We start from the raw sequence: 25655 nt of genomic DNA, 5'->3' as shown, positions 1-25655 counted from the left end.
CCTGCCAATGAACGTAGCATAAAAGGCAATTAACCAAAATAAGATAGTATAGTCGTATAGGGCCTCACTAGAACGCAAGCTAATCATATTGTTCTTTTTTTTTTGGTGAATAGCTAATCATATTGTTAAGTGTAAACCTACTGTATATCGTAGTTCAGTCGTTCCAATTTCCCGCTTTTCGTCCAAAACCCCAATTTCGTGAACAAAAACGTAGATTGAGGAGAAAGGATTCCGCCCAAAATTCAAACTTCTCCAGAAAATCGTATTCAGAATCACTCGAGAAGATGGGAAGGTATTCGAAAGTGGGGATGGAGGTGCCTTTCATTGGCAGTGATTCAATTAAGTGGGTTGAGGCGTCTGTCGCCGATACTCACGCTTCTTCTTCGGGTTCTCGGCCTATCACTCCGCCTACCGAAGATTGTGCATCGTGTTCTGTTATTGGCACTCCTCCAACCTACCTCATTTGGTATTTCTGTCTTCAACCTCTTGCCTGCCATTTTCAATTATTTCTTACTGTGTATTACAATTAGGGCAATTAGCTGCCAGTTGTGTATTCAACTACTTTGTATTTGTTACTGTGTATTACAATTAGGGCAATTGGCTGCCAGTAGTGAATTCGATTATTTGTTATTGTGCATTACAATTAGGACAATTGGCTGCCAATTGTGAATTCAGTTATTTGTTACTGTACATTACAAATTAGTGCAATGCTTAATCAAGTATTTTTCTGCTGCCATTCAATTGTGTATTTTTGGTTAGGCGTATTTGTCGGAGACTGCCGCATGCTATTGAAATACTGGAGCTTAATGCTGATAAAGACATCCCGAGGGTTGGGTTGCGCATCTCTTTCCCTGAGGCATTGTCTTCTTTTGCTTATATATGCAAGAATGAGGTTCGTCACATTTTTTTGATCTGATTTTCACTTATATGCTTTGAGCTTATATTATCTGAACTTTTAACTGAACTTAACTCACTTATCAAAACTTAACTGAACTTATCAAAACTTAGTTTAGTTGTAAATTGTATTTGGTTAACCCATTTTCTTGAACTTATCTTCTCTGACCTTATTTTTCCTGAAACAAGTGGAAAGAAGGTGAACATAACAAAGCCTAAATTGTGAAACTTCCCATGATTTTAGCCAAAATGAAGTGTTGAAGTATCCATACCATGTCTGGCTAACATAGGTTAAATGAAGAGTCCGAGTAACATAGCAAAAAAAATGTTAAAGTTAGCAGAATCATAACTTCGTAAGGTACATAATACTGACTGGCTTCTCCTATGCATGTGAACAGATAAATTCTGCTTATGGCAATGTTTATCTTCTGTATGTATTATCCGTCTCGGGCATTGCTTACCTTCTCCGACTCAAGAATGTCTCCGCTTATTCTGCTTCCTTTATTTTCTCGTCCAATGAGATTCTACACTTTGATACAAATATTTCCCCTGACTGCTTACCCATAACTGCTGTCGCTGCTACAACTGGTTGTTTTATTATTGGGAGAGATGATGGTTCAGTCACTTGTTTTAAACTTGGCGTGCTTGATGAAAATGCTCCAGGTAACAACTTGATACAAGTTTTCAGACATGGCTTCTTCCTTTTTCATTCACTCATAATGTACATGCTTTATTTCCAAGGTTTTATGTATGAGTTGCGGGATGAGGCAGCTTTAAGTCGCTTGTGGGGTTTAATGTCCAGGTGCTCTTTCTGCATCTTCTCCTTGCTAATATCTTAATCTCATTCAAAGTTAAACTGTCTATAGAGTACCTTAGAATTGTTACTATTCAAGCTAGGCCTCTAAGCCTAATAGTAAAACTCTAAACAAAGGTCCAACCTGATAGTTATCTTGAAATGGAAGTTCATATATCTTTTCTGAATGAGGTTGCAGAAGCAGATTAGCGGGGTCTGTGAGGGATTTGGTGGTCTCAGATATCCATGGCAGAAAGATCGTGTTTGTGCTCCATTCTGATGGAAGTCTACGAGTTTGGGATCTTCTCCGTCATGGAAAGCTATTTAGTCAATCTTTAAGCAGTCCAGGTATGCTACTAAATTTTATCTTTTTATGATCTGTCGGGAAACTCTAAGTTTAGTGACTTGAGGTCACCACTCTCCAAAGCCTAAGCTTTACCAAATTCTCAACATGACCCTCATAACCTAATGTGCACTTATTTATATTAGTCTACTACACCTACCTAATTTGTCTTCTACCTAATATTACTAACTACCTATTATGCCCTTCCCTTACACTTGATTCATTACAGGCTAGAAGGATGGTTGGTGTGGTTAGGGGTTTGGGCTAGAAGGATGCTGTGATTAGGGGTTCGGGTTAGATGGGTGGTGGTTGGATAGCGGTTGGGCAGTGTTTGGACTTTTTTTGGCTAGTGGTTGGTGGGTGGTGGCCTAAGGGAGAGGGTTAGAGGGTAATGGGGGGAATCCTCGAGTTCCAAGTGGAAGGCGGGACTTGATGCAGAAGGTTTATGGGGAATTTAAAAAGGAAAATAGGGAAAGAAAATTCTAAACCAACAGCCATAAAGACATTAGGGGAGATGAATTGCCTTTCCCTTTCTTGATTCTCTCCAACCAAACAACCCCGAAGTTGAACCAATCATGACCTTAGTCCTAGATTATGGTCTCGAGCTTAGCCACTAGGCAAAAGATAGATGGAAAGTCCCAAATCACCATCTCCTTTCTTAAAAATAAAAAGTGGCTCTTTATCTATCCCAAGAAGAGGCATCCTGGAATGGATTCACTGTTTGTTGTATTTTGCTTCAGTCATTATATTTGCCCTTAGTACCATTTATTTGATGCTTTGTATGCTCAAACCATCTATCAATATAACATTTTTCTTCTTCTTATTTTCATTGTTGTAGAGACCTGGCCATTTTCTTCCTTTCTATGCACACCAAGAACCCTAGAGCTCCGTTGTGTTTCCATAAAGAAGGATTGAAGAAATATTTGCAGGTCATTTTTATTTTGATAGTTAAGCAAGGAACTTACGGAAAGGACACTAGACGGATGTCAAGTTGTCAACCTTACTAAAATAGAGGGCTAGAGTCTAAAGATATCATACCCTTCTGGCCTTAGCTGACTACGAAAGCTTCCCCACTCATTGCCATGCCTTCCATCAGCCATTGACTCTGCCCGACCTTCCAATTATTGTAGGTGGTCCTTGGCTTGGATTGTTGTCTTTGGCTTTGCTTTGTCGTCTTGTCGGTGAAACTTTAATGTGGATATGCATAACATTCATTTTAGGTCAACATTTATAAAACATAAGTACTAAAAAGAAGGGGTGTTACAAGTACTCATGTTTTACCTAAAAAAAAAGTTCTATCAAGGAGAGAACCTGTTTCACTTGGATCCTCGACTATATGTTGTATGTCTCTGGCGGGATCCCCTTACCTTTTGGGGCACGGGTGTTAGTATTGGTGAGAAATACTTGTGACGACCGAGATGATCTTTTGTAGTGTTGTGGCATGCTATTATAGTTTGTGTTTCTTTTAGGAACTGCTTTTTCTCGGCTATGGGTTGGTCCTGTGGATGTTGACGCACATGCAATTCCTCTGGCGATCATGTACACACAATCCATGGTATGTGCTTCAGTCATTATTAGAAGCCATAAATTACCACATTTACCAGTAGATTGTTAGTTTTCCTTTATTATTTTTGAGGGGGATCATGAGTTTTCCTATGTCTTGTTCCATTTATTGCGTTTCCCTCCCTTTTTTCTGCAATAATTTTGTTCTGTCGTTCTTTTACTCCACCACATTTGTTTAATTTCTTATAATATTTGGTTATCTATACTGTGAAGGGTGTGAACATGCAGGGACTTGGTATCTGTAACCTCAATTTTTCCTCGGGAGAGAAGTATATTTTGTCCCTTGGTTCTTCAATGCAGTATATTCCTTTAACCCAGGTAATGAATTTTTTGTTGTTGTCTTGGGAATATCATTCTCTTGCCGACCTTTGAGATTCTTGAAAGTGTTAAACCTTAGTTCTTGACTAATATTTGTTTTAATTCGGAGTTGTCCTCTTGTTATTAGCTGCATTCTTCAGTGCCTTTCTAATTTATTTTTTCTTACATATCCCTTTCCTTACAAAAATAATTTCTGGTTATCTTCTTCTATATTTTTTTACTTTCTTTTTATTGATGAAATGTTCTGTTTGTCTAAAAGAAAAGTATTTCATGTTTAGGGGAAGGTGACTGATGTGAAATTTTCATCAAATAAGATATGGGTTCTAACGGAAGACGGGTTGCTGGAACATGACTTGCTTTCTCTAAATGTTGACACGTAAGTGGTACTTGAGTAGTTTCTTCAAATTTTCTGATCTTGCTCTCTACTTTTCTTTCTTTTCTCATTCTTTCCTGCTGCCCAATAGCTATCCCTTTGCCCATGTATGCTTGATAGGTACAAAATTTCCTTCCCTTTTATGAATAACCTTTTACTGTAAAACAGGGAAATGACTATTAAAAGACGGAACCATTCCTTTTATAAATCTTAAGGTTTTTTTTGGACTACTTTTCTTGGAGGTTTTGTGATAGATTTGAGAGATAAAAACATTGGTCCTTCATTAGACTAAATAAATATTACTGATATTTTTTGGAGATAAATTGGAATTTAGTGAATTGCTTCTGATTATGTAGTGTCAGCATGGAATAAATAGTAAATTTAAAGCTCATCATAGGTAAATATGTTCTAATGTAAAAAATAGTTTACATTGTGAAAGTGAAAGCAAGTTATTGTGATCACTTATTTGCAATGAATAGCAAGTGTTTTTGTCTGGAACAATACATTACCTCTGTAGACTTCAACATATTAAGAAATTAGTTTGAGTCAATGTAACTGCGTGTTTTTTTAAATTTGAGTCAAATTGGTGCACTAAAAGCTATAATCCAACCCCTTAACTGTCTTGTGCAGGCATTGAGGTGATGTTTATGTTTTATGTTTTTGTCCACTTATTCTCTCATCATACTCGAACAGAGGTGCAAAAACTTTTACCTCCTTATGAACAATCGTAAAGTGATACATATACATATATAGTATGTGGGAGAGCATTTTCCCTGACAGCATACTAAGAGATACGTCAATGCATTATGGTGTCTATATAGATCGCATGAGAATTACATTCACGTATATGTATATCTTCTGGCAGGGAAAAAGGGCATAGTTACTCCCTGCAGGAAGCTTTTATTGCAGAGCAATTGTTCCAGAGTTCAGAACATTCCCTAGATTATCTTTACCAAACCACTTGCTCAATCTTTTCGTCATCAAAGGTATTATGTTATATTGTCTGTGTTATACTACATGTCTGCTATGTTTCTGTTGTTCCTTGTTAGTTTGACTCTTTTTTTGCAGTCTTGTTCACTCTGCCCAGATTTTGTATTTAACTTGGCCATCTAATATTATTTTTAGATTATTGAAGAAAACCTTGTTCTGATAAAGCCTTATCATTGAAGTCAGTTGCAAACCAAGTTAATACACTGTTGTAGTATCCAAAAAGTTGCAGTGTCTGTAAAATATGGAGAATTAAAAAAAAAAATCGCATAGTATGATTTGTTTTACCCAAAGAGAAAACCTGGATCAGCTATGCCAAATTGGGAAGCATTGCAAACACATGTTTTGAATACAATTCCGTGGTATTAAATCAAGGTTGCTGTGTTACATGAAGGATTCTCAAGTTGCCGTTATGTTAAGAGTTATATTGTAACATGTGTTATCACACTTCGACATTGAACATTAAGCTGTGTAATCTGGGTCCAGGTGTTGGTATTGGTGTTTGTTACAGACGTATCTTTACAATTCCAAGTGATTACTCCCTCCGTCCCGGAATACTCAAACCGGTTTGACCGGCACAAAGTTGATTGCAATGTAATTGACTTATTATTTAATTAGATGGTAGTTGATAGTGGGGTATTTTTTTTAATATAGATAGTGGAAAATGTGTCAACTTTTTGAAAGGGGCAGTGGGAAATGACTCACTTTTTAATGTTTATCTTAGAGAGTAGGGATATAGGTGCGTCAATGGGTAAGTATAATATTAATAAAAGTTTGCTATTTATGCGAGTAATCTGAGACGGCTTTATAAGGAAAGCGGAGCAAGTATTCTGAGACGGAGGGAGTATTTTTTTAAACTTACAAACCATTTTATGTTTGTATAAAGGTACACGGATCTTGTTTATATTTTTACTGAATAATTTTTTTTTTTAATAGAAAGTAAACCGTTTTTACTTCCCCATGCCAAATCCCTTTACAAAAAGGAAAAAATTGTAATTATTAGTGGAAGACAATTGGACAACTGTTGGAATCATGATTGCTTTTGATATAATTCATAGTCATAGCCTCATAGGATAATTTGTGAATGATAGGATGTACTAAAGCAAGTTTGACTTAGAATTTGGGCTGTGCTCTTTTTTCCCCTCTTTTTCAGGCATTTTTTTGGGCTTCTATGAGTGTCATTTTGTTCTACGATTGTTTTTCTCTCTGATAACTTTTTCTTATTATACACAGGTACAGATCATTGGATTTGTTTCATCTATCTTCTTACGCAGGCTACTGCATCCAGGAGTGTATAGCAGCAGTGTCTTGCGTTTAACATTAGAAGATTATGACAAGCGCTGGACAGATAATGAATTTCAGGCGTTGACCATTGATGAATTGAGTAGGGAAATCCTGTTGTTAATTGAACATGAGGTTCTTATACCATCCTATATTTTTGGTTAATACTTTTCTTTTAAGAAATATTGAGTTGGAGTGAATATCTCAGCCAGCTTCTGAAGTTGCAGGGTGAATATTGTTGTTTTCCTAATGAACTTTGGTATTACTAGGCCATCAATGGAAGTTCATTTTCTGCCTTTAAATGCTGGAAAGAATTTTGTTTGCGGTACTTTGATCGATGGCGCAAAAGAAATACACCGTTCAATTTGCTTGTTGATTCAACAAGTGGAGCTGTGGGATTGATCAGGGAAAATGCTGTATCTATGTTTCGTTCCTTGGAGGATATTGAGCTGTTTGCATATGGTTGGTATTCCGTCCTCATCTCCTAGTAAATTTTCTCTCGAATCAAGTATCTCTTGTAATTATCTGCTGTGCAATTGTTACATTCTCTTACATTTTGCTTACATATTCTTGTCAAGACTTTAGGCAGTTATTCACTTAAAATCCGTATGTTTTTCTAGGCGCTTTTGAAGAACTCGAAGATTTTCCTAAGTTTGGGGTTGATGTGTCTAGCAGTGGTCTTGAGCGTGAGATACTATTTGAAGTGCTTCGCTGCTCTAGGCTTTTAGGCAGAAGATTAGGCCCAGTAATTTCACCTATTGTTTATGAATCGGTTGTTGGTGTATCAGTGACTTCTACTGAGGATATAGTGCCTCGCTTGCTGAATACTGTGAAATGTGGTTATAATGCATCTGTTGCGGCATCAAATGTATCAGATCTAGGAGCTGACTTTATTTGGAAAAAAGAGCTTTTGGAGCACAAAACTTTGAGGAAATTCACCATGGACACTTTAATATCCATTCATGGTTTGTGCGAGAAAGCTAGTGGATGGGTTCGAGTTCTGAATGTGATCGAGAGCTATTTGAATCTACTAGTACCTCGAAAGCCTACGATGAGTTCAGATGTGAGTAATGTGACGTTGAATGCCAATATATCCATCATAGTACAGGCCACCTCACAAGTTGCTGAATTAATGTTCGAGTCTGCCTTGAATGTACTTCTATTTTTAAGCTACATTTTGGACATCAGTGGCCAGGTAAAATAAGTTCTACATATTTATTACTCTATGATCTGAAGCAGATGAATTTGTTTTCCTGCATTAATACTTGCAATTTTTTAACTCGTGATGTTGTTTCACGTGTTTGCTTTATTATACGCATCAAGTATACTCCCTCCATTCGCAAACGTTAACCCACCTTCGAAAATGATTGAATAAGGAGACTTATTTGTTATTTGTATTTCTTATATACTCTGTATTTCTTATTGACCAAATTTCAACTGCATAATTGGAGGTATGTTCATGTTTCAGTGCAACCAATTATTGACTGGCATGCTTTATAATTTTTTCCCTTAAAGCTGTGTTGTTCCTTCTATTTTTATTGATTATTTTTTACCTCTATCTGTAAACATAAGCTCTATTGGTTGAAAAAGTTCTTGTGATTCATCTGCTCAGGCTGCCAGGACTGTATAAAGTCTTGATACAGTTGAACTTCCATATGTGTACATGATAGATTGGATTTATGTTGCTGAGAATGGTGAACATTTTTATGATTATATGCATTAATATTAAAAGAGAGAGAAAGATGAGGGGAGAACAATTGGTAAGTGAGCTGAAGAGAGAGAGAGAGAGAGAAAGGACAGAGAGGAATGATGAGGAAGAAGACAGAGTAAACAATCGATAAAGTAGGCACTAATGACCACGCACTCCATCTTCCGATTTTCCCATTTTCGGCGAACAGTAGGCGTGAATGTTTCATGTTGCATTTTTTTATATCAATATGTTTGGTGGAGCTTACAATCTGGTATTCTTGCTGGAGATTGTACCTTTTTACCCCCAGCGCGGATTTATTTTTATCCTTAAAAAGTTTAAGTGTTTGATGAGAAGTGGCTACGCTGGGCTGACTTCTTGATGTGCAAAGAACGATCCTTAGAGTGTGCTGATTTTCTTTTGTATTTGGGTTGTTGGTTTAGCTCTAGCCTTTAGCCAGATCTGTCAAGACAGTAGTTTATTTGTCTGAGAGTCTAGGGAACTAAGGAAGCTTTTCATGCTGAAGTTCCGTATAAATAGTTACTAATACTAAGTCATTTAAGGGGATATGAGTATCTATCTGTGTTTCAGGTACAGTTTTTAATGTTTAGGATTAAATTACTCCAGCTTTCTCATTTAAGTTTTCTAATACCCCATATTCCAGCTTTCTCATTTAAGTCTTCTTGTTTAGCTTTTACGGGGTATTCCTTTTTACTTCGCATGGCTAACTATGTCTTATATTAAAAAAGAGTTTCAATTTCCACTTCTGAAGAATTCTGATAAATCTTGAATGTGCTGCTTATAGGTTCATATGCTTCCTGATGACATGTCTAGAATCCAGCTTGAACTTATACCTATGGTTCATGAAATAATTGCCGAGTGGCTTATCATCCATTTCCTGGCTACTATGCCTTCAGAATCACATTCGGCAGAAGATTTCAGCTCTCAGTTATCGTCACTAAAGATAGGTATGGTTATATTTGTATAATTGTATATTACCACACTAGTTTAGTACCCATGCAGTGTATGCTTTGCTTTTACTAAATATATATATCTGAAATTTGTTAATGAAAAAAACTTATAATCTCGTCATATGCTTAAAAATATTAATATAAGTACGTTGGACAATAAAGAATGTACTCCGTATTACATATGAACATTATTCAATTGTATGTATTCATATTTGCAATTTTAAACAATAAGCCTTCTTTGCATAACTATGATAGTCATTCACCCTAAATTAGTGATCACAAGCATACTAAAATCACTGTTTCTTTATTATAAAATCTATGTACCTCAAACTACCCTTTTACCGAGAACTATAACTCCAAATTGAGGTCTAAACACGACAGCAAGTCATCTCACTACCATCATTTGCATGGTAAAAGAAAACAACTACAGTTGCACCAATTGACAACACTTCAAATATGATAATACACATTCCTGCAACAACAAAAATACACCAACTCAGACCAATACAAAAGGAGGCGATTCTCAGCAGTAGCATGACCCATCTACTCAAGGTGAGCATTCATAGCTTTGTCTTTTTGAGTTGAAAAGCTCAAGGTGAATGTCTCATCACGCTTCCTATACCAGTTTCCTATAGAGACATGGTATCAAGTGATAATGGATGGAGGAACCATGGAAGAGGAAAGCAAAATAAAACAGGAAGAAGAAAAGTATTCATATTCTTTTGGGAAAGACGATAGTTATTAATTGAAACTAGAAATGATAGTAAACACGGGTAAAAAAGATGACATCATAGAGTAATCATCGGGGAAAAATTCCACAAAAGTTGACACATGTAGAAAAATGGTGTCAGCGGTTTCTGTTGTAGTTATAATTATATTGGTCTAATAAATTGTGCAATACTATGCCAAAGTGTGTTTTGTTGATGCCATCAACCGCCTGTGGTGACGAAAAGAAAACGGAGAAATTTCCCCTACATTTTTGACAACCAAATGACAGTTTCCAAATATTGCCATTGGTGATGATGGCTGATCTTTTTATAGTTGCACCGATCTAGATAGAAGGAGTTTCTTCTAAAGTTGTAGAGACCTTTCTTAGCTGGATGAAGGAATTGATTGTTTTCCTGAATAGCTGTGGTGCTGATGTTCTTGACAATGCACATGGTGGTTTCTTGGCGAAGGAAAGGCATGATTTGGGAAGAAAAAGAAAAGGGTGAAGGAGAAAACTATTTAAATTTCTTTATTTATGCAGGGCACCAATTCTGAAGTGTTAGCCTGGATAGCTAGAAGCATTAGTATGTTACCTTTTAATGACTTCCTAATTAATGGGAAGAGGATTTGTCGAGGCTTTTGGACGTCTTTCTGCTGAGAGGTCTTTTTGGAGAGGAATGATCGGATGATTTGGCAGCATGACAAGAGTGGTTCCTACTCTTGCATAGCTTTTGTAACTTACTTGAAAGATGATTTCCAACAGTCGTCTTTGCTTTTGATGTTTGGAAGATGAAAGCTCCTCCTAAAGTTTTCTTTTACAATATTTTTTTTCTTTTGGGGGTGGTCATTGAGGATGATCATATGGAAAGGAACTTTTTCGTAGCAAGACATTGCAGTTTGTATTTTATGGAGTAAGAGTCTTGTATATGTCATTTCCTCTTCTGTCCGTGTGATCTTCTCTTCGGCACTGCCTTGTTCCGTGAAATGTTTCTGTTGTCTTAAAATGTAGTGCGGTTGTTGGTTGGTTTTCTAAGGCGTAGTAGGTGATTCCTGTTCGCAGTTTTGTGGTCTATTGTAAAAGAAAGAAGCAAATGGTTTTCTAAGGGTGTAGCTTCCCCTCATCAAGGTTTCAAGTTTCTGTTTTTGAGGATTTTGTGTAGCTGGAATCTAGAAGTGCTTACGAGTCGAGGGCATGAGCTTTTTTATCCTTAGCTTTCCTTTTGTATATGAGTGACACCCCTTGGTGTCTTTTTAATACAATTACTTAATACTTATAAAAAAAAGGTATGCAGGAAAAGAGAGAACAGGGGGAAAAGAGAGAAAAGGGGTGTTTTAGTTTTGATGTCATAAACCAAATAATAGGATTTTAAGTATGGGATTATGAGTATCAATCATCCAAAACCCATACCTTATACCTAATGTGGAGCTTGAGCTTAATGGGATCTTATGTTTGATTGTTATATCTGGGATTAAATGATTTAGCTTGCTTGCCATGCTGTAGAGGATTACTTTATCTTGTTTATGTCCGTTCAGATACAATCTTTTCTTTTAAGGCATGTGGCTCTCTTGTTTGATCTTTTCACGTGTGTGTATTATTGAAGAGGAAAATGATTCCACTTTTTAGTTCAACTGATAGGTTTTATTGGAAAACTTATCCTCCATATAATTAAAAGACTAAAACCCAGCACACTTATTACAAGGGATATCCGATAAATGCAGTTCGAGAAAAGCCCGTGAGGCAGATATCCCGTGTTGAAAGGAGCTTTTTGTTTATCAAATCTTATCATTCATCTCCAATTAAACATCAAATGGATATCCGATATAATTAAAAGACACCCAGCACACTTACTACAAGGGATATACGATAAATGCAGTTCGAGAAAATCCCGCGAGGCCGACATCCTGGGTTGAAAGGAGCTTTTTGTTTATCAAATCTTATCATTCATCTCCAATTAAACATCAAATGGCCGGAGGATTTTCCTTATCCTGGTCCTACCAAAGCTAGCATAGCAGATTAGATAGGAGATGGAGAGACCCAGATTAGGCGACTTCCAGCCAGCCCACTCGAAAATGTGTGAAAAAATTGGATTTTTTGTTTTGCTAATGAGTTTCTGGTCTTGTATTCTTGTTTCACATACTTTTGTCACTTAACGAGCAACATTTTCTATCTTGATGATTTGCTGCTTTTGTTGAAATAGATGCACCAGCGCTGATAAAAAAAGAGAGATGCACTGTGTGTTTTGGATATATGTTGATATTTACGATGTTTTAACGTGTGATGGACATTAACTATGTATTCCTGTCTGAATAATTTATTTGTACAACATATTTACTTATTGAGGTGTGGTGGGGGGATTTCTTTTACTATTTCCTAATTTTATTTTTGTTCATTCTGGGTCCTTTTGTTTCTTTCGTACAGATAGTGACAGTGGTAAAGGATCATGGATTGCAAAGCTTGGTTCAGTTGATTTCACCTTGGCCTTCATTCTGGTATTGGATGCTCAGGGATCCTCTGAGGGGTGGAGCAATCAGTCTTTAAGTTGTCTTCCTAAACCACAAAACTTCATTAATTTAGTGTCGCATTTCAGTAGCTGGCTAGTTTGGGGCATGTCTAGGGAAGCTCCTTTATATATTTTTGGGCATTCAACTGAGATTGCCCTTAGCCTACTGAGACACGGCCAGTATAATGCTGTTCAGGTTCATGTTTCCTTTTATTTTATGTTTTATAGTCAGGCAGTCATAATTTCATTAAATATTTGGCTAAATCAAGTTATTACCTCCATCTTTCTGTAATAGAATTTGCTTATGATCGTGGATGCACATTTGAGAAATGAGAAGTCGTCTATAAGCATTCAGAATAGTGATGGTCAGTGGTGTGTGCTTCATCATCTTCGAGGATGTTCACTTCTTGCTCAGGCTCAAAGTGGACTATGTAGAACTTCAAAGGAGAAAAAAGTTTCTGAAGCCATGAGATGCTTCTTCAGGTAAGATATTTATAAGTATCTTACTCGCCTTCTGTATGTACGTAGTAGCTACTCCCTCAGTCTCTATAAGTTCTTCCTACTTTAAGTCTCACAAAAGATTCCAAATAGGAAGAACAAAAATAGATGAAGGGAGTAGTGTATATATCTATCTATCTATCTATCCACTTTCATTTTTGTTTCCTATTAATTGGGTGAGAATGGAAAGTTTCCTCGGGGTGGTATTCAAGTACTTTTTCTTTAAACTCTCTATATACACTTGCAAAATTTCTCATAGATTCATTTTTCTTTCCTCAATTGGCATTCAATCTTCTAAAGAAGTTAGAGCTTTTTTTCAGCGTTTTAAGATAAATTAACTGCAAACTAGAGGGCCATCTGCTTGCTGTTATTTGTCTCTCCTTTTTGGGTAATTTTGACAGTCATTTTCTCGAAAGTAATGTACTGTTTTCTGCATTTGTACATATTTACATCTTGAATTTTTATGGTACCATTTAACATTAGATATCTATAGCCAACACTTTAAAAGATGCAGTTTTCTAGTAGGCTTCATCATGCATATTCTAACAGACAACTGTTCTTCTTTCAGGGCTTCATCTGGAGAAGGGGCTGCCCAAGCACTGCAGAAATTATCAGATGAGGCTGGATTGTCACATTTGGGAATTCGTATGCAACAAATATTCTTTTCCAACCTTTACTTATCGATCTTTGTCCTGCTGACCACTAATGCATTTTCTTAAACGCAGCTGGATGTGGCTCTGCTGCAGCATGGAAGCTTCATTATTATCAATGGGTTATGCAGAAATTTGAACAATATAACATCAGTGATGCTGCTTGTCAGTTTGCTTTGGCTGCCCTTGAGCAGGTAGATGAAGCTGTTGTGCCTGATGGTAATGCATCCAAGGTCTTTTTCTCTGATGAATCAGCGACTTCCATCAAGGGGAGGCTCTGGGCAAATGTTTTCAAGTTTGCTTTGGACCTTGATAAATACTATGATGCGTATTGTGCTCTAGTTTCAAATCCAGATGATGAGAACAGATTTATTTGCTTGAGGCGGTTTATAATAGTTCTTTATGAACGTGGTGCAACAAAGGTGGGTAGTCCAACTGTTGTTTGTTTGTCAAGTGTAAGGAAACTTTTTATTAAGAACTATTGTTTTTATACATTAACAAGTCCATCTTAAGGCCCAAGGTCCATAGCATTTCCGCGAATAAGTTTAGCTTTGCTTGTTTAGGTACTAAGTTCCATCTTGGAGGCTGTTGGTTAGTAGCTATTTCATTTTAAAAAATTAAAATAAATGGCAGCCAGATCCAGTCATTTACTTATTTTCTGTTTGATGGCAGACATATCTGGATTTATCAACTTTTGGAATTTATCAGTATCTCTATGCCTGTTGTGCAATTTTAGCTTATCTATGGCATTTTTACTTTGGCCAACTTTTTCATCAAGTAGAAAGTGGAAGAATTTGACGTTTATATGAATGTGTTTGGCAGATTCTTTGTGACAGCCATCTTCCCTTTATTGGATTAAATGATAAGGCCGAGCAAGAGTTAGCTTGGAAGGTACTTTTATGTTGCAGAATGTCAAACTTTTTATATCTTAAATTTGGATTTTTGCATGGCTGTGAGTCTAAATTTTATCATTATTTCCAGGCAGCATGTTCAGATATTTCAGCTAGGCCAAACCCTTACAAGTTATTGTATGCCTTTGAGATGCAACAACAAAACTGGAGAAAGGCAGCTACATACATATATTTATATTCAGCTCAGTTGGAAAATGAATCGAGTCTGAGAAGTCACCAGAACACTTCACTTGTTCTTCAAGAAAGGCTGAATGGAATTTCTGCTGCTATCAATTGCCTCCACCTTGTCCATCCTATGTATGCCTGGATCGACTCTCAGATGTGTGGAAGTCATTTGCAAAGCGTGTCTCATCCAACTAAAAGAGCTAGAACAATGACGGAACAATGTAACTACTAACTATCACATTTTCCATTCTTTCCTATAATTCTAAGCCAATGCTTTACTTATTAAAGAATGCCTTGTTAGTCTAATGTTGATCTTGCATTCAAATTGTTTCCTTTTTCTTGCCGATGTTTAGAATTGACCATCCGTTATTAATCCATATTGTTATTGCTTTTAACTTCTCTTAATTTTTGTAAAAAATGAACTAAAAACAATCCTTTGGAAGGTGTGGGCATTTGAGAATGCTATTAATTTTGACTGCTAATGGTAGTAAAGTAGCGGCATTTTGACTTATTTTACTGTAATGTAGCAGGTGGAGTTGATGCCCAGGCTCAAAGACAGGATTCGTACATTGGTATTGAAAAACTAGAAGACGAGTTTGTGGTGATATCTGCAGAACATTTGCTTTCCCTTGCAAATGTTCAATGGATGAATACTAGTAAGTTTCTTGTTTTGCATAATTGCATCTCTGAAATGTGTGCACTTGTATGAATGTTTGTGCTTGTGGATGTGTCCAACTGGCCATGTGATCTGTCACCTTTCTACTACGGTAGGAATAGTTTTGTATCCTTGTTTATTCTGATGAAAAGGTTACGGTAGTCTAACCCATGTTTCTCTTGGACGATCATTATAGATGTAGATCTCCTTCTTTCTTTCGGATCACACTCAAGTATCCTGCACTCCTGCAGATTGCACGTTTTTACTCTAGATCCCACCTGATTTTCACCGATATTGATTTTTTACTGATTAAAGCCATGTTACTTTTTGATCAGTAAAAATTACTTCTACTAAGTATAAATCAGTTGTAATAAGAACTACCTGCATATTTTTTGGGGGTTACATTACCACTTCCGGCCGTACTTATTTAGGGGTTACATTTCTATTTTTGGTAAGGTTTCTACGCCCCTCCCCAATTATTTAATATATCTTACTTTCCTTTGGGAACCAATACTACAATAAACTCCCTCCTCTTTGATTAAAATACTTATCCCACTATCTTTTTTCTATTTGTTTATTACTTCCTCCTCCCATTTTCTTTAGTATTATATTAAATTCAACTCTCATTTCTGCTTGTGCCGCTCAACATATAACTCCTTAAGAAATACGAAGGGAGTAAAGAAACAGTATAATCTGTAACATTCAGTAATCTCACACAATAAAAACACTAGTGAAGCAGTAAAAGTAAGTTCTAATCAGTGAAGATTAGCTTCAATAAGTAAAAGTAAGTTGTAATCAGTGAAAAAAGTAAAAAAATGTTCCAATTCAGTAATAGGGCCTATAACTGATTTTTACTGAATATACCTTAGTTTTCCAATCAAAAGTGATTGGTATATATTACAACAACAACAACAACAAAGCCTTAGTCCCAAAATGATTTGGGGTCGGATAACATGAATCGTCGTAGGAGATCGTCATTGTCACCAATCAAACCAGAAAGGAGCAGGAGGTAAAAAGAAAAAAGCAAGGAATAGAAGGTGGAATTAATGAAAGTAAGATAAGAGAAAAATGTATATATATTATAGAAGAAATATTGTAAGAGATAATAAAAAATAAGTAAAGTTTAAAATAAATGAATAAGTAAAATAAATACATTTCAAAATAGCTTGTAAGAATAAAAAATTTAAAAGAATTTTAATAATAATAAAAAAAATAAGAATAAGAATAAAAAATAAATTAAAAAATAGAAAGAAACAAAAACATGAAAGCTGTATAAGTCAAATGAAGTCATCAATATATATTCTCTCCCTCCACTCTGTCCTATCCAACCCCATATTTTCCTCAATCCCAAGAAAGCTCATATCGTGCTCAATCACCTTCCTCCAAGTTTTCTTAAGTCTTTCCTCTACCCCTTGCAATTCTATCATTTTGCCACCCTTCTATCCTCCTAACCGGGGCATCACTTGATCTTCTGCTTACATGTCCAAACCATCTTAAACGATTTTCCATCATCTTAAACTCAATCGGTGCAACCCCTACTTTCTTCCTAATAATCTCATTCCTCAAACGATCCTTTCTTGTATGCCCACACATCCAACGTAACATGCGCATCTCCGCCACATTCATCTTGTGCACGTGACAATGTTCACTGCCCAGCATTCCGTGCCGTATAACAAAGCCGGTCGAATTGCCTTGCGGTAAAATTTTCCCTTCAATCTTTGGGGCATGCCTGAATCACATAGGAACCCTATGGCACATTTCCACTTCAAACAACCTGCTTTGATTGGTATATATTAAAATTTTAAAAATGAATTATTATTTTATTCTGGTGAAGAGAACTGGGCCTTAGTCATTGCACAGTTCGAGAAAGAAAATTCCCTTTAATCATGTGAAGTGTTGTGAATGGCCAATCTAGAGTTTGAAAAAATATCCAAAACTCGACCCCTCAAACATTTGAAAGTGGGATATACTTTAAATTTTGTTTAGCGAGGGACAAACATTATAATTGCCAATCTGCAGTAACTCAGTAAGCCTTTATTTGATTTTTTTATTGACGAGCTAGTGTCGACCTATGTTTTAGTTCTATGAAGAATGTTTTTTGTGCTCCTTGGTTGCGGCTGGTCACTTTTATTGAGGGACTCTTCTGTATGTTAACTAATTTTCTTATGACTCTTGCCTCTTGGGATTGGGGTATGATTTACCTGCACTTGAAATTTTCCGTTCGTGTGTTTCTTTTGTACTTCTTATTTCCTTGCAAGTCTAATGTGTTATTTCTACTATCTTTGATTGCCAGTCATTATAATTTAATAATCACTATTTTTTTCAGGAAGTGGAAATTTGCCATCAGATCTTGTTGACCTTTTAGTTGAGACAAATTTTTATGATATGGCATTCACAGTTGTGCTGCGGTTTTGGAAGGATTCTGGATTGAAGAGGTATATCGCCTGATTTTCTTAGTTAGGGTTGTCCTTCCTGATTAAATTATTTTTCTTTATGCTTTGTTTTTTACTGATTCAGGGAACTTGAAAAAGTCTTTTCTGCCATGGCACTGAAATGCTGCCCAAATAAAGCCAGTTTTCCAATGGCCGGGTAAGATATGCTCTCCTGTTAAAAATACACCATAGAGGGCATCGTTGCTTTTCTATTGAAATTTAGAGGTCCAAAAAAGGATATTACCGTTTATATTTTCAGCTCTTTCCAAGTATTATGAGTTTAATCGTACTAAGTTGTATCTCTATACTTTATTCATTGCTGTAGGTCACCTGGTCTTTTATTAACATATTCAAAGGATGAAATGATGATGGAAGAGCCATTTAATCTGGATTTCCAATCAAAAAAAATGAAGAGCAGTCAGTGGGAAGCACTTGAGAAATATCTTGTGAGTCTCACTCTTTTTTATGCCTAAAGACGTTCCTTTGAAGAAATTAGTATTCATCCTTGTGTATTTATGCAATAAGTAATGAGGGTGATAAGATTTTAGAGAAAGAAAGCTTAAAATCAACCCAAGTGCTATATGAGAACTCGAACAACTCAAGATATATTGTGTTAAACCTAACCTAACCCATTTCCGATCAGTCAATTAAAATAATACTATTTACATTATTAAATGGGATTATGAGAACTTTTCTGCACATAGTACCTTTAAGGGCATGCTTGTGCTGAGTTTATCCCTCAGATTTAACTCAAACTTCAGACTCTGCCACATCAGCTTTCCACTAACTTTTACCTACTTTGTCATTATTCAGACTTACACGACACTCGTCGTATTTTTACACATTGTACACAGACTCACCTATACTCCTAAAAATAATAATAAGTAGGATAAAGTGTGATAGCGTGGCATGAATTGATTTGGTTGGAGAAAAAATGCAGTCTTAAGTGAGTTTCGAGTAAGTCTTAGATTTTCAAACCCACCTCCAGACTAGTTGTAGTCTTTATCACAATATCCCAAGAGTTTGTCTCCGGATTCCCTTTCAGACTCTCCTCCGGACTAGGGATAAACTCACCCTTAGAATTGAGGGTAATGCATTAAGGGGTAGTAAAAGTCAAACCTAGAAAAATGAATATAAATAAATATGATACCCCCTCCTTTAAAAAAAATGCATCACTTGCATGGGCACACAGTTTTAGGAGGCCCTTGCAAAATTATTATTAGCAAGAGGACAATTGGATAATTTATTTAGTAAAACAACGATGGGACCATGAGTCAATGACAGATAACACGTGACTATTTGAGAGATGTTATTTTAATTATTTAAATGGGGACCACAAAAGAGAAACAATAAATTATTTTGAATTGCAATTCATGGACGAGAGAAATAATAAAATATCATAGAAAGTTACCAAATGCAAAAGTGATGCATTAAAACAAAAACATCCATAAGAAGCAAGTGATGCATTTTAAAGAAAAACAGAGGGGGTGATAAAGAGGATATGGTGGTGATAAAGGAAGTAAGCTAGTGGCAATGAGGAAAAGAGAGATAGGGGGATTATTATTTTATTACCATTACCCCAAAATTAGAGTAATTGTTCCCCTCCCTCTCTTCTCATCACACCATCACTGCCTCATTTCCCCCTACAATCACATCATTAATACTTCATCTATCCTTACAACTATTTATATTTATCTTTAATTTTTTTAGTTTGACTTACCCCGTGATACATTACCCTCAATCCAAACATGCCGTAAATGTTATTATTGTTGGGTATACGATTGAATTTGGCTATAATAAATAATTTAATTGTAATTTGTTATTTGTACGTATATTTAGAACATTTTATGGAGATTATTTTACATATTTCAGTAAAAAATGGAAGTAAAATGAGCGTTTTGAAATCCCTTAACTTGTTTGGCCATCCGGAACCCAAAACGGTGGAGTCACGAACAAGCGTTGTTTGATCCAAACCCCAATCGTATCAATCTGAAAACGAATCGAATCTAAAATTCTCTAACCTCAACGCATCCTATCGACTCGTTTTGATTGTTCTAGTGAATATTAATATCTCAATGGTAAGATAATCTAATGTGTTTTTCTTGCATATTCTTCGACTGAAAGCTGATCTAATGAAGTTTAAATTGTCGAAGTATATCATAAGAAGATCAAGTTTTGAGTACGTGTGGGGACAATGGGAGAAGATGAATAATATATTTGGGAGTGGGGACAGTGAAAGGAGAAAGATATAATCAAATAGAGTATAAAGTTTTCAAATATAGAAGAGTATCATTAAAAAAAGCGGCCGAGTTAGGCCACTGTAACACTAAGAAAAACCAGAGGGAATAATTGATTTTATTTATGCAGAACCCAGTATATGTACCCTCCCAACACTACTTTCGTTTATCCAACTCTCTGTTCATGTTTTGGAAAGTATTTAGGCAAATTGTTAGCTTATAGAAATAGTGATGCCGACTTCTTTCTTGTTCAGAAAACCTTTAATATCACCAACATGGCGAATTTTATTTTTGTTTATGTTTTGGTGGGGGTTTACAGGAGAAGTACAAAGGATTTCATGGAAGACTACCTGTAGTAGTTGCAGAAACTCTCCTCCGCGCTGATCCTCAGATTGAACTGCCTCTTTGGTTAGTTAATTTGTTCAAGGTAATTGCACAGGCTTATTACTATACAGTATACACTATACAGCTTGACTTTTATACGCTTTTGATTAAATTGTTATTTGGAAGTCTTGTTTTTCCTTTTATTAAATCATTAATCGGAAGTCAGGTTATGCACTTCTTAACACCCACTCCCTTTCCCCGAGTGAGTCGTGTAAGAGTTATCTGCTGGTCCCTTAAATTTCCATATGTGTCTAGTTATGTCACTGAATCTTTTAGAGGAAGCCTTAACATGCAAGTAAACCGGATTATTTTCCCCCTGGAGGAACTCTCTGTCTATTTATTGAAAGAGGAGGATCTCTTCGTAGATATGTCTTCCGGTGTCTTCCTTCGCGAACTAGGATGTGGAAAACTACTTATATGACGAGTGTTTTCTTCCAAGCAGACAACTTCAATTACAGGGAAATACCGAGGGTCGGTAACAACTTGTTAAATTGAATTTGAATGTAAGAGACATATTGCTTTTTTCCTTGTGCTGCTGAAATGTGAATACAAATTGCGAGTTAAGAGGAGATGAGCTTCCAAAATCCAAAGATAAGTGCGACCATTAGGTTAAAAGCCCAATGCTCTACCAACTGAGCTATACACCCCAAAAAGATTGATTAGTAAATAAACATTGGTCCGGAAAAGAAGGCAGTAATCTAATGTGTTTATAATAAAATTTCTTCAGGGTGCACGGAGAGAAAGCAGGGGCATGACTGGCCAAGAATCAAATCCAGCTACTCTTTTTAGATTATATGTTGATTATGGGCGATATCCAGAGGCCACAGAGCTTCTGGTTGAGTACGTAGAGGCTTATGCTTCAGTGGTAGGTTTCCTTCTCATAAGGCATTATGTTTACTTGGTTAGATCCTGATTTTATTAGATGGTTTCCTGTGCATTCTGTGCTACTATACCAGTTGTCTATTTTCGTTGTATCATTGTTCTATTCTTTCCTATTGAGCAATGATATGTATTTATGTGAGGAGGACTTAACTTGAAGAAGCTCAATTAGGCTCATATGTAAGAATTTACTAGTGTTTTGCATGTAAGAATTGAAAAATATTCTTGTTCTTAGATTTTGCTCACCAAACTATCTGTACTTCTTATATCGTGGAATACTGTTCCATATTATCTGATCAGTTGACTATTTTTTGTTATTCCACATTGTTTGTCAGATAAATAACCAATGCTACTTGTTAGCTAAAGCTACCAAACGATCTTATTTGTTAGTGATAATTATCAACCCCTCAATTTTTCTGCATATCTGAAAAGAAACTTGTATAGTGGTATGAGAATGAGGAGAGTAAAAATTTGTTGGCATTTCGATTAACAGTAATAGAAATTAACTCTTTTTGATAGGATGTAAGAGTATGTGTATTTGACTATTTTATCTTACCTTGACCTCTAGGGACATTGCGGACATTGATTTAATTCAATTTATCCTTTAAAATATTCAGTAAATTCTAGTGTTTCCCTTGAATGGCATCATTGTCTTCTTAGATGAGTTTGAAATATAATGATAACTAGTATGTTGTGGTGGGAATAAAGAATTACCATGAAAGTCTAGCCTAATCATGTACTCCATTTGTTCCTAAATAACCGTCGCTTTTACTTTTTGATAACCAACATTTTTGTGATTATAATTTTCCTCTATTGTCAAAAGGCGAAAGCGATAATTGATACCCTCCATTTTCATATGTTCTACTCACTTGATGTAGATTTGCAAAACAAGGAAAACTTTAAAAAGGCGGCTGTAAGAAAAAGATGAATTAAGTAAGAGAGATGTAATAAATACTAAATAGGTCAGACAAGATGGATAAAGTAAGAGAGTGTGGAAAGGTGTAAATATTATGGTGCTTTCAAAAAATAGAAATAAGTAGAATTGGGTAGAAATCGTAGAATTAAAAAATACCCCTAGACGGAATATGGGTAAAATTTTCGAAAACGGGGGTAGTGTTCAGGAACAGAGGGACTGCCATTTCTTCCTTCGTATAATTAAAACTTTACAAAATCGGCTACATATGAAAAGGCAGATAAAGGACAGAGGAACTAAATGTTTGCGGGGTAATCAGGTGAAGATATCATTGCTTCCGAAAGGGGAATAGGCAGTACTGTTCAAAGGATTTTATACCTAGCAATTTGCAACCATCATGAATACTTTTTTTGTTACAAAAAAAGGCCAAACTGCTACTGGTTGCGTCACGTCACTAGGAAAAAGTTGTTCGAAGAGTCTTCCAAAGCCTAACGTTACTGGTTACTACAAGGTGCCCTATGTTAGGATTGACAGAATAAACTTCAGGAGGATCTTCTTTCTGGCCATCAGCAAAAATTTCTATTGTTATGTTTTCCTAGATTATCTATACATATCCCAACTGCCTGGTTTGAGCAATCAGCTACCCTATACTAGTTGGTAGCTGATAGTGGGTACACTTCGTCTGTAACGGTGCCCAACAAAGCTTTCATGAGACAGTTAAATGACACTATTTAAGGGTATTGGTGTTGATGATTAAAAGAGTGTGCTCTGACTGAGATAGTTAAACAAAGTTCTCTTGAATTATTTTGGGGAATAGAGTGAAATGAGTAGTTCAAACAAAAGATCAAAATGAAGAGAGCTAGGAATGGTACTTTGAACCCTGTTTTTCTTCCTTTAACGTTCGTAATGACGGAAAGTGTATTATCTTGGAGTTTGTGGAGAATGGCCTTATGGTGCATGATCAGATAGCATTGATACAGAAACAGCAGGATAGTGTCGCTGTTTTGGGGAACCTTAAGGAACTTTTATAAAATGGGTTTGAGGAAAGAAAATAAGAAATATTTGGGAAACTTGGCAGAGTCACACACGGATAATGCCTCTTTATTTATCAGGCATACCCCGAAGAGTCACACATGGAAACACCTCGTTATAAACATTTACTATGTTCTGTTAGCCTTTTTTCAAAGACTCCTAGTCCTTTTTTTGAGAAAGTTACAACAAATTAGAAACAGTAAAAGATAGAAGGCCTCGGCTAAAGGCATTTGCCATGTGGCCCATGTCATGAGCTTGTTGAACTTGACCTCGGGATACTTTGTAGAGGGAACGACATTGGTATACTGCTTCAATAAGTTTAGTACCTTTGATGGTTGATCAGATTGAAATATTTGGCTGTACCTGCAAGATCATGAGATATGCTGAAACTGAGTGAATTGTAATATTGATAAAGCTGTACCCCATATGATGCTGTGTAGACAAGCTACGTCCTCCAAACAGAAAAGCAGAATTTCATTGCTATATTGCAGTCTGATTCGTGTTGATAGTTCAGGGTCCAGACAATTCCACCGTGTTGGGAAGATATCTTCCGTGAGCCATCAATCTGTGTTGTAATATCAGGCATACGGCATACCCCAAAGAGAACTACCCATGTTAGCAACTAAGAACCCTGGTGATTGTTGGTCCATAATGACAGTGTTGTGGATGTTTCAATGGTTACCATTTCTGATACCATTCATGTTGTTGGTGTCGAGGCAAAAGACTGAAGAGAGACAGTATTGATGCAGAAAAATGTCTTGTTTCCTCTAAAATAGTGAAGAAATAGGGGATTCTGTTACCACTACCTCCAACATTCTTCCAAATAAAACCAAATTGTCCCTGAGCTGGATGTTGAAACCTTCCATAGGATCGGCAGTAAGACGTAGGCCTGGATCACCAACGATCCTAAGTTGTTCGGTAACTCCACGTTTTGTATAATTGTTGAGTTGTTTCACTGAAATACTCTCTACGCTTAGGTACTATGTTTTTGCTTGCTAGGGCTTGAATATCAAATTAGTACATCAGATTAGAACTCCCTTGTTATGCAATGTATGCCAATTAACTTCAATCTTTTAGCCTCTGACGTAAAGGTGGCTTCATGCCCAACTTGGTGCCATTTTTACTATTTAACCTATTTCTTGCCTTAAATCCTCCTTTCCTCTTCCTTTTTCCTTCTACCTGGTCTGTTGTGAATGCTGTAGACGTTTATACTGAAGAGTTTTGTTTTTGTAACTGCAGAGACCAGCTGGTGTAATTTATCGCAAAAGACCTTTTGCAACTTGGTTCCCTTACACAGCAATTGAGCGCCTGTGGTGTCACCTTGAAGAGTCAATACGTTTAGGTCACATGACTGATCAGTGTGAAAAATTAAAAGTGCTTTTGCATGGAGCTTTACGAAGCCATCTTATTCTGGTATGTTCAGTTTTCCAATTGCTTCTGATTTAAGCGTTATGCTTGTCTTTCTAGTGTGTATTAACATTTTCTCTGTATTATTTTAGTTGAAAACCGACTCGGAGGATGCTATTTCTTCTGTCCTTTGAGAAGATATTATTTTCAATTGATTCGACGGTACAGCATGATATAACAGCATGTCCAGACTCCAAAGATGGGTATTCATTTGACAGTTTATTCCAATGAGAAAAGGAGCTTTTTTGTAGCAGAAGTTGCTTTACATTTTGCATTCCTGTTTTTTGTTGATGATCACAACTGCAAACGTATGGAGTAATTTGTTTGTGCTACTGCTTGTGTTCAATCACACCTGTCCATATAAAGAAACCAGCACTCTGTGCAGCATATCCATCGTCAATTTAGAAAGTCAGCGCAATCATACAAGGAGATCTGCACAAAAAGAATCAATAGGAAGTCCTGTAATTCGTGTTCTGTTAGCTCTGGTTGAGGAAAACTCGTGGACTTGGCCTGCAGAAGATAACTGTGCAAATGCAATTAGCGTGGGGCAGCTATTAGGAAATTTCATGTATTATCTGCTAATCTCTGCTGATATATTTTCTATTATTTTCTCTCTCCTGGCATTCTCAATGTAGGTTATGTTCTTAGTGTAGGTTAGAAGGTATCTGTAAATTTTAACTATCCTTGGGTGAGAAGAGGAAGCTTGTTACTAGTATTTTAACATTCATCAATAGTCAGCTGAAAAAGCGTGTTATGATTATCTTCTCTGATAAGCAATAGGTGTTGGGATGAAAAGTTGTTCGTTGTGTAGAGAGTTCGACAGTGAAACAATAATTAGAAATTCTATTGATATCCAGTAATTTTTTTGAAAGATTCAGGTTATAGATGATGATGATAGGGAACTGCATTGTTGAGTCTTAAATCCTTTTTCTGAAGAATTGGTAAGCCTGTTAAATATATTGCGTGGACCTATTTGGTGCCTTTAGAAGCCTGTTATAAGCATTGCCTAGATTATCCTATACTACGCTTTCTCTCCCACTCCTATTCTCACACACAATTTCTCTTACATCTCG

At 36.2% G+C, this 25655-nt stretch overlaps 1 protein-coding gene across 3 annotated transcripts; it reads left to right on the top strand.

The window, feature by feature from the left end:
- The first annotated feature begins 99 nt into the window (after positions 1–99).
- LOC110783964 (nuclear pore complex protein NUP160) lies at positions 100–25453 on the top strand. Of its 3 annotated transcripts, none has more exons than XM_021988371.2 (27): positions 100–466; positions 760–892; positions 1293–1557; positions 1636–1696; positions 1887–2035; positions 3500–3585; positions 3807–3911; positions 4190–4287; positions 5150–5270; positions 6505–6687; positions 6822–7014; positions 7173–7747; positions 9045–9207; positions 12338–12615; positions 12715–12902; positions 13486–13562; positions 13643–13989; positions 14390–14458; positions 14549–14864; positions 15171–15299; positions 17625–17733; positions 17816–17887; positions 18056–18176; positions 20287–20394; positions 21079–21216; positions 24415–24588; positions 24675–25453. In XM_021988371.2, the coding sequence occupies exons 1-27, from the start codon at positions 285–287 to the stop codon at positions 24714–24716; spliced, it is 4482 nt and encodes a 1493-aa protein (XP_021844063.2). In that variant the 5' UTR covers positions 100–284; the 3' UTR covers positions 24717–25453. The 3 variants fall into 3 exon arrangements, with proteins under 3 accessions (XP_021844063.2, XP_056697337.1, XP_021844064.2); XM_056841359.1 differs by having other exon boundaries at positions 129–466; positions 3822–3911; XM_021988372.2 differs by having other exon boundaries at positions 129–466; positions 15174–15299.
- The last annotated feature ends 202 nt before the right edge of the window (positions 25454–25655 follow it).

This window comes from Spinacia oleracea, chromosome 1, assembly GCF_020520425.1.
Source record: "Spinacia oleracea cultivar Varoflay chromosome 1, BTI_SOV_V1, whole genome shotgun sequence".
Lineage (NCBI taxonomy): Eukaryota > Viridiplantae > Streptophyta > Magnoliopsida > Caryophyllales > Amaranthaceae > Spinacia > Spinacia oleracea.
This window is presented reverse-complemented; position numbering and strand designations above follow the sequence as displayed.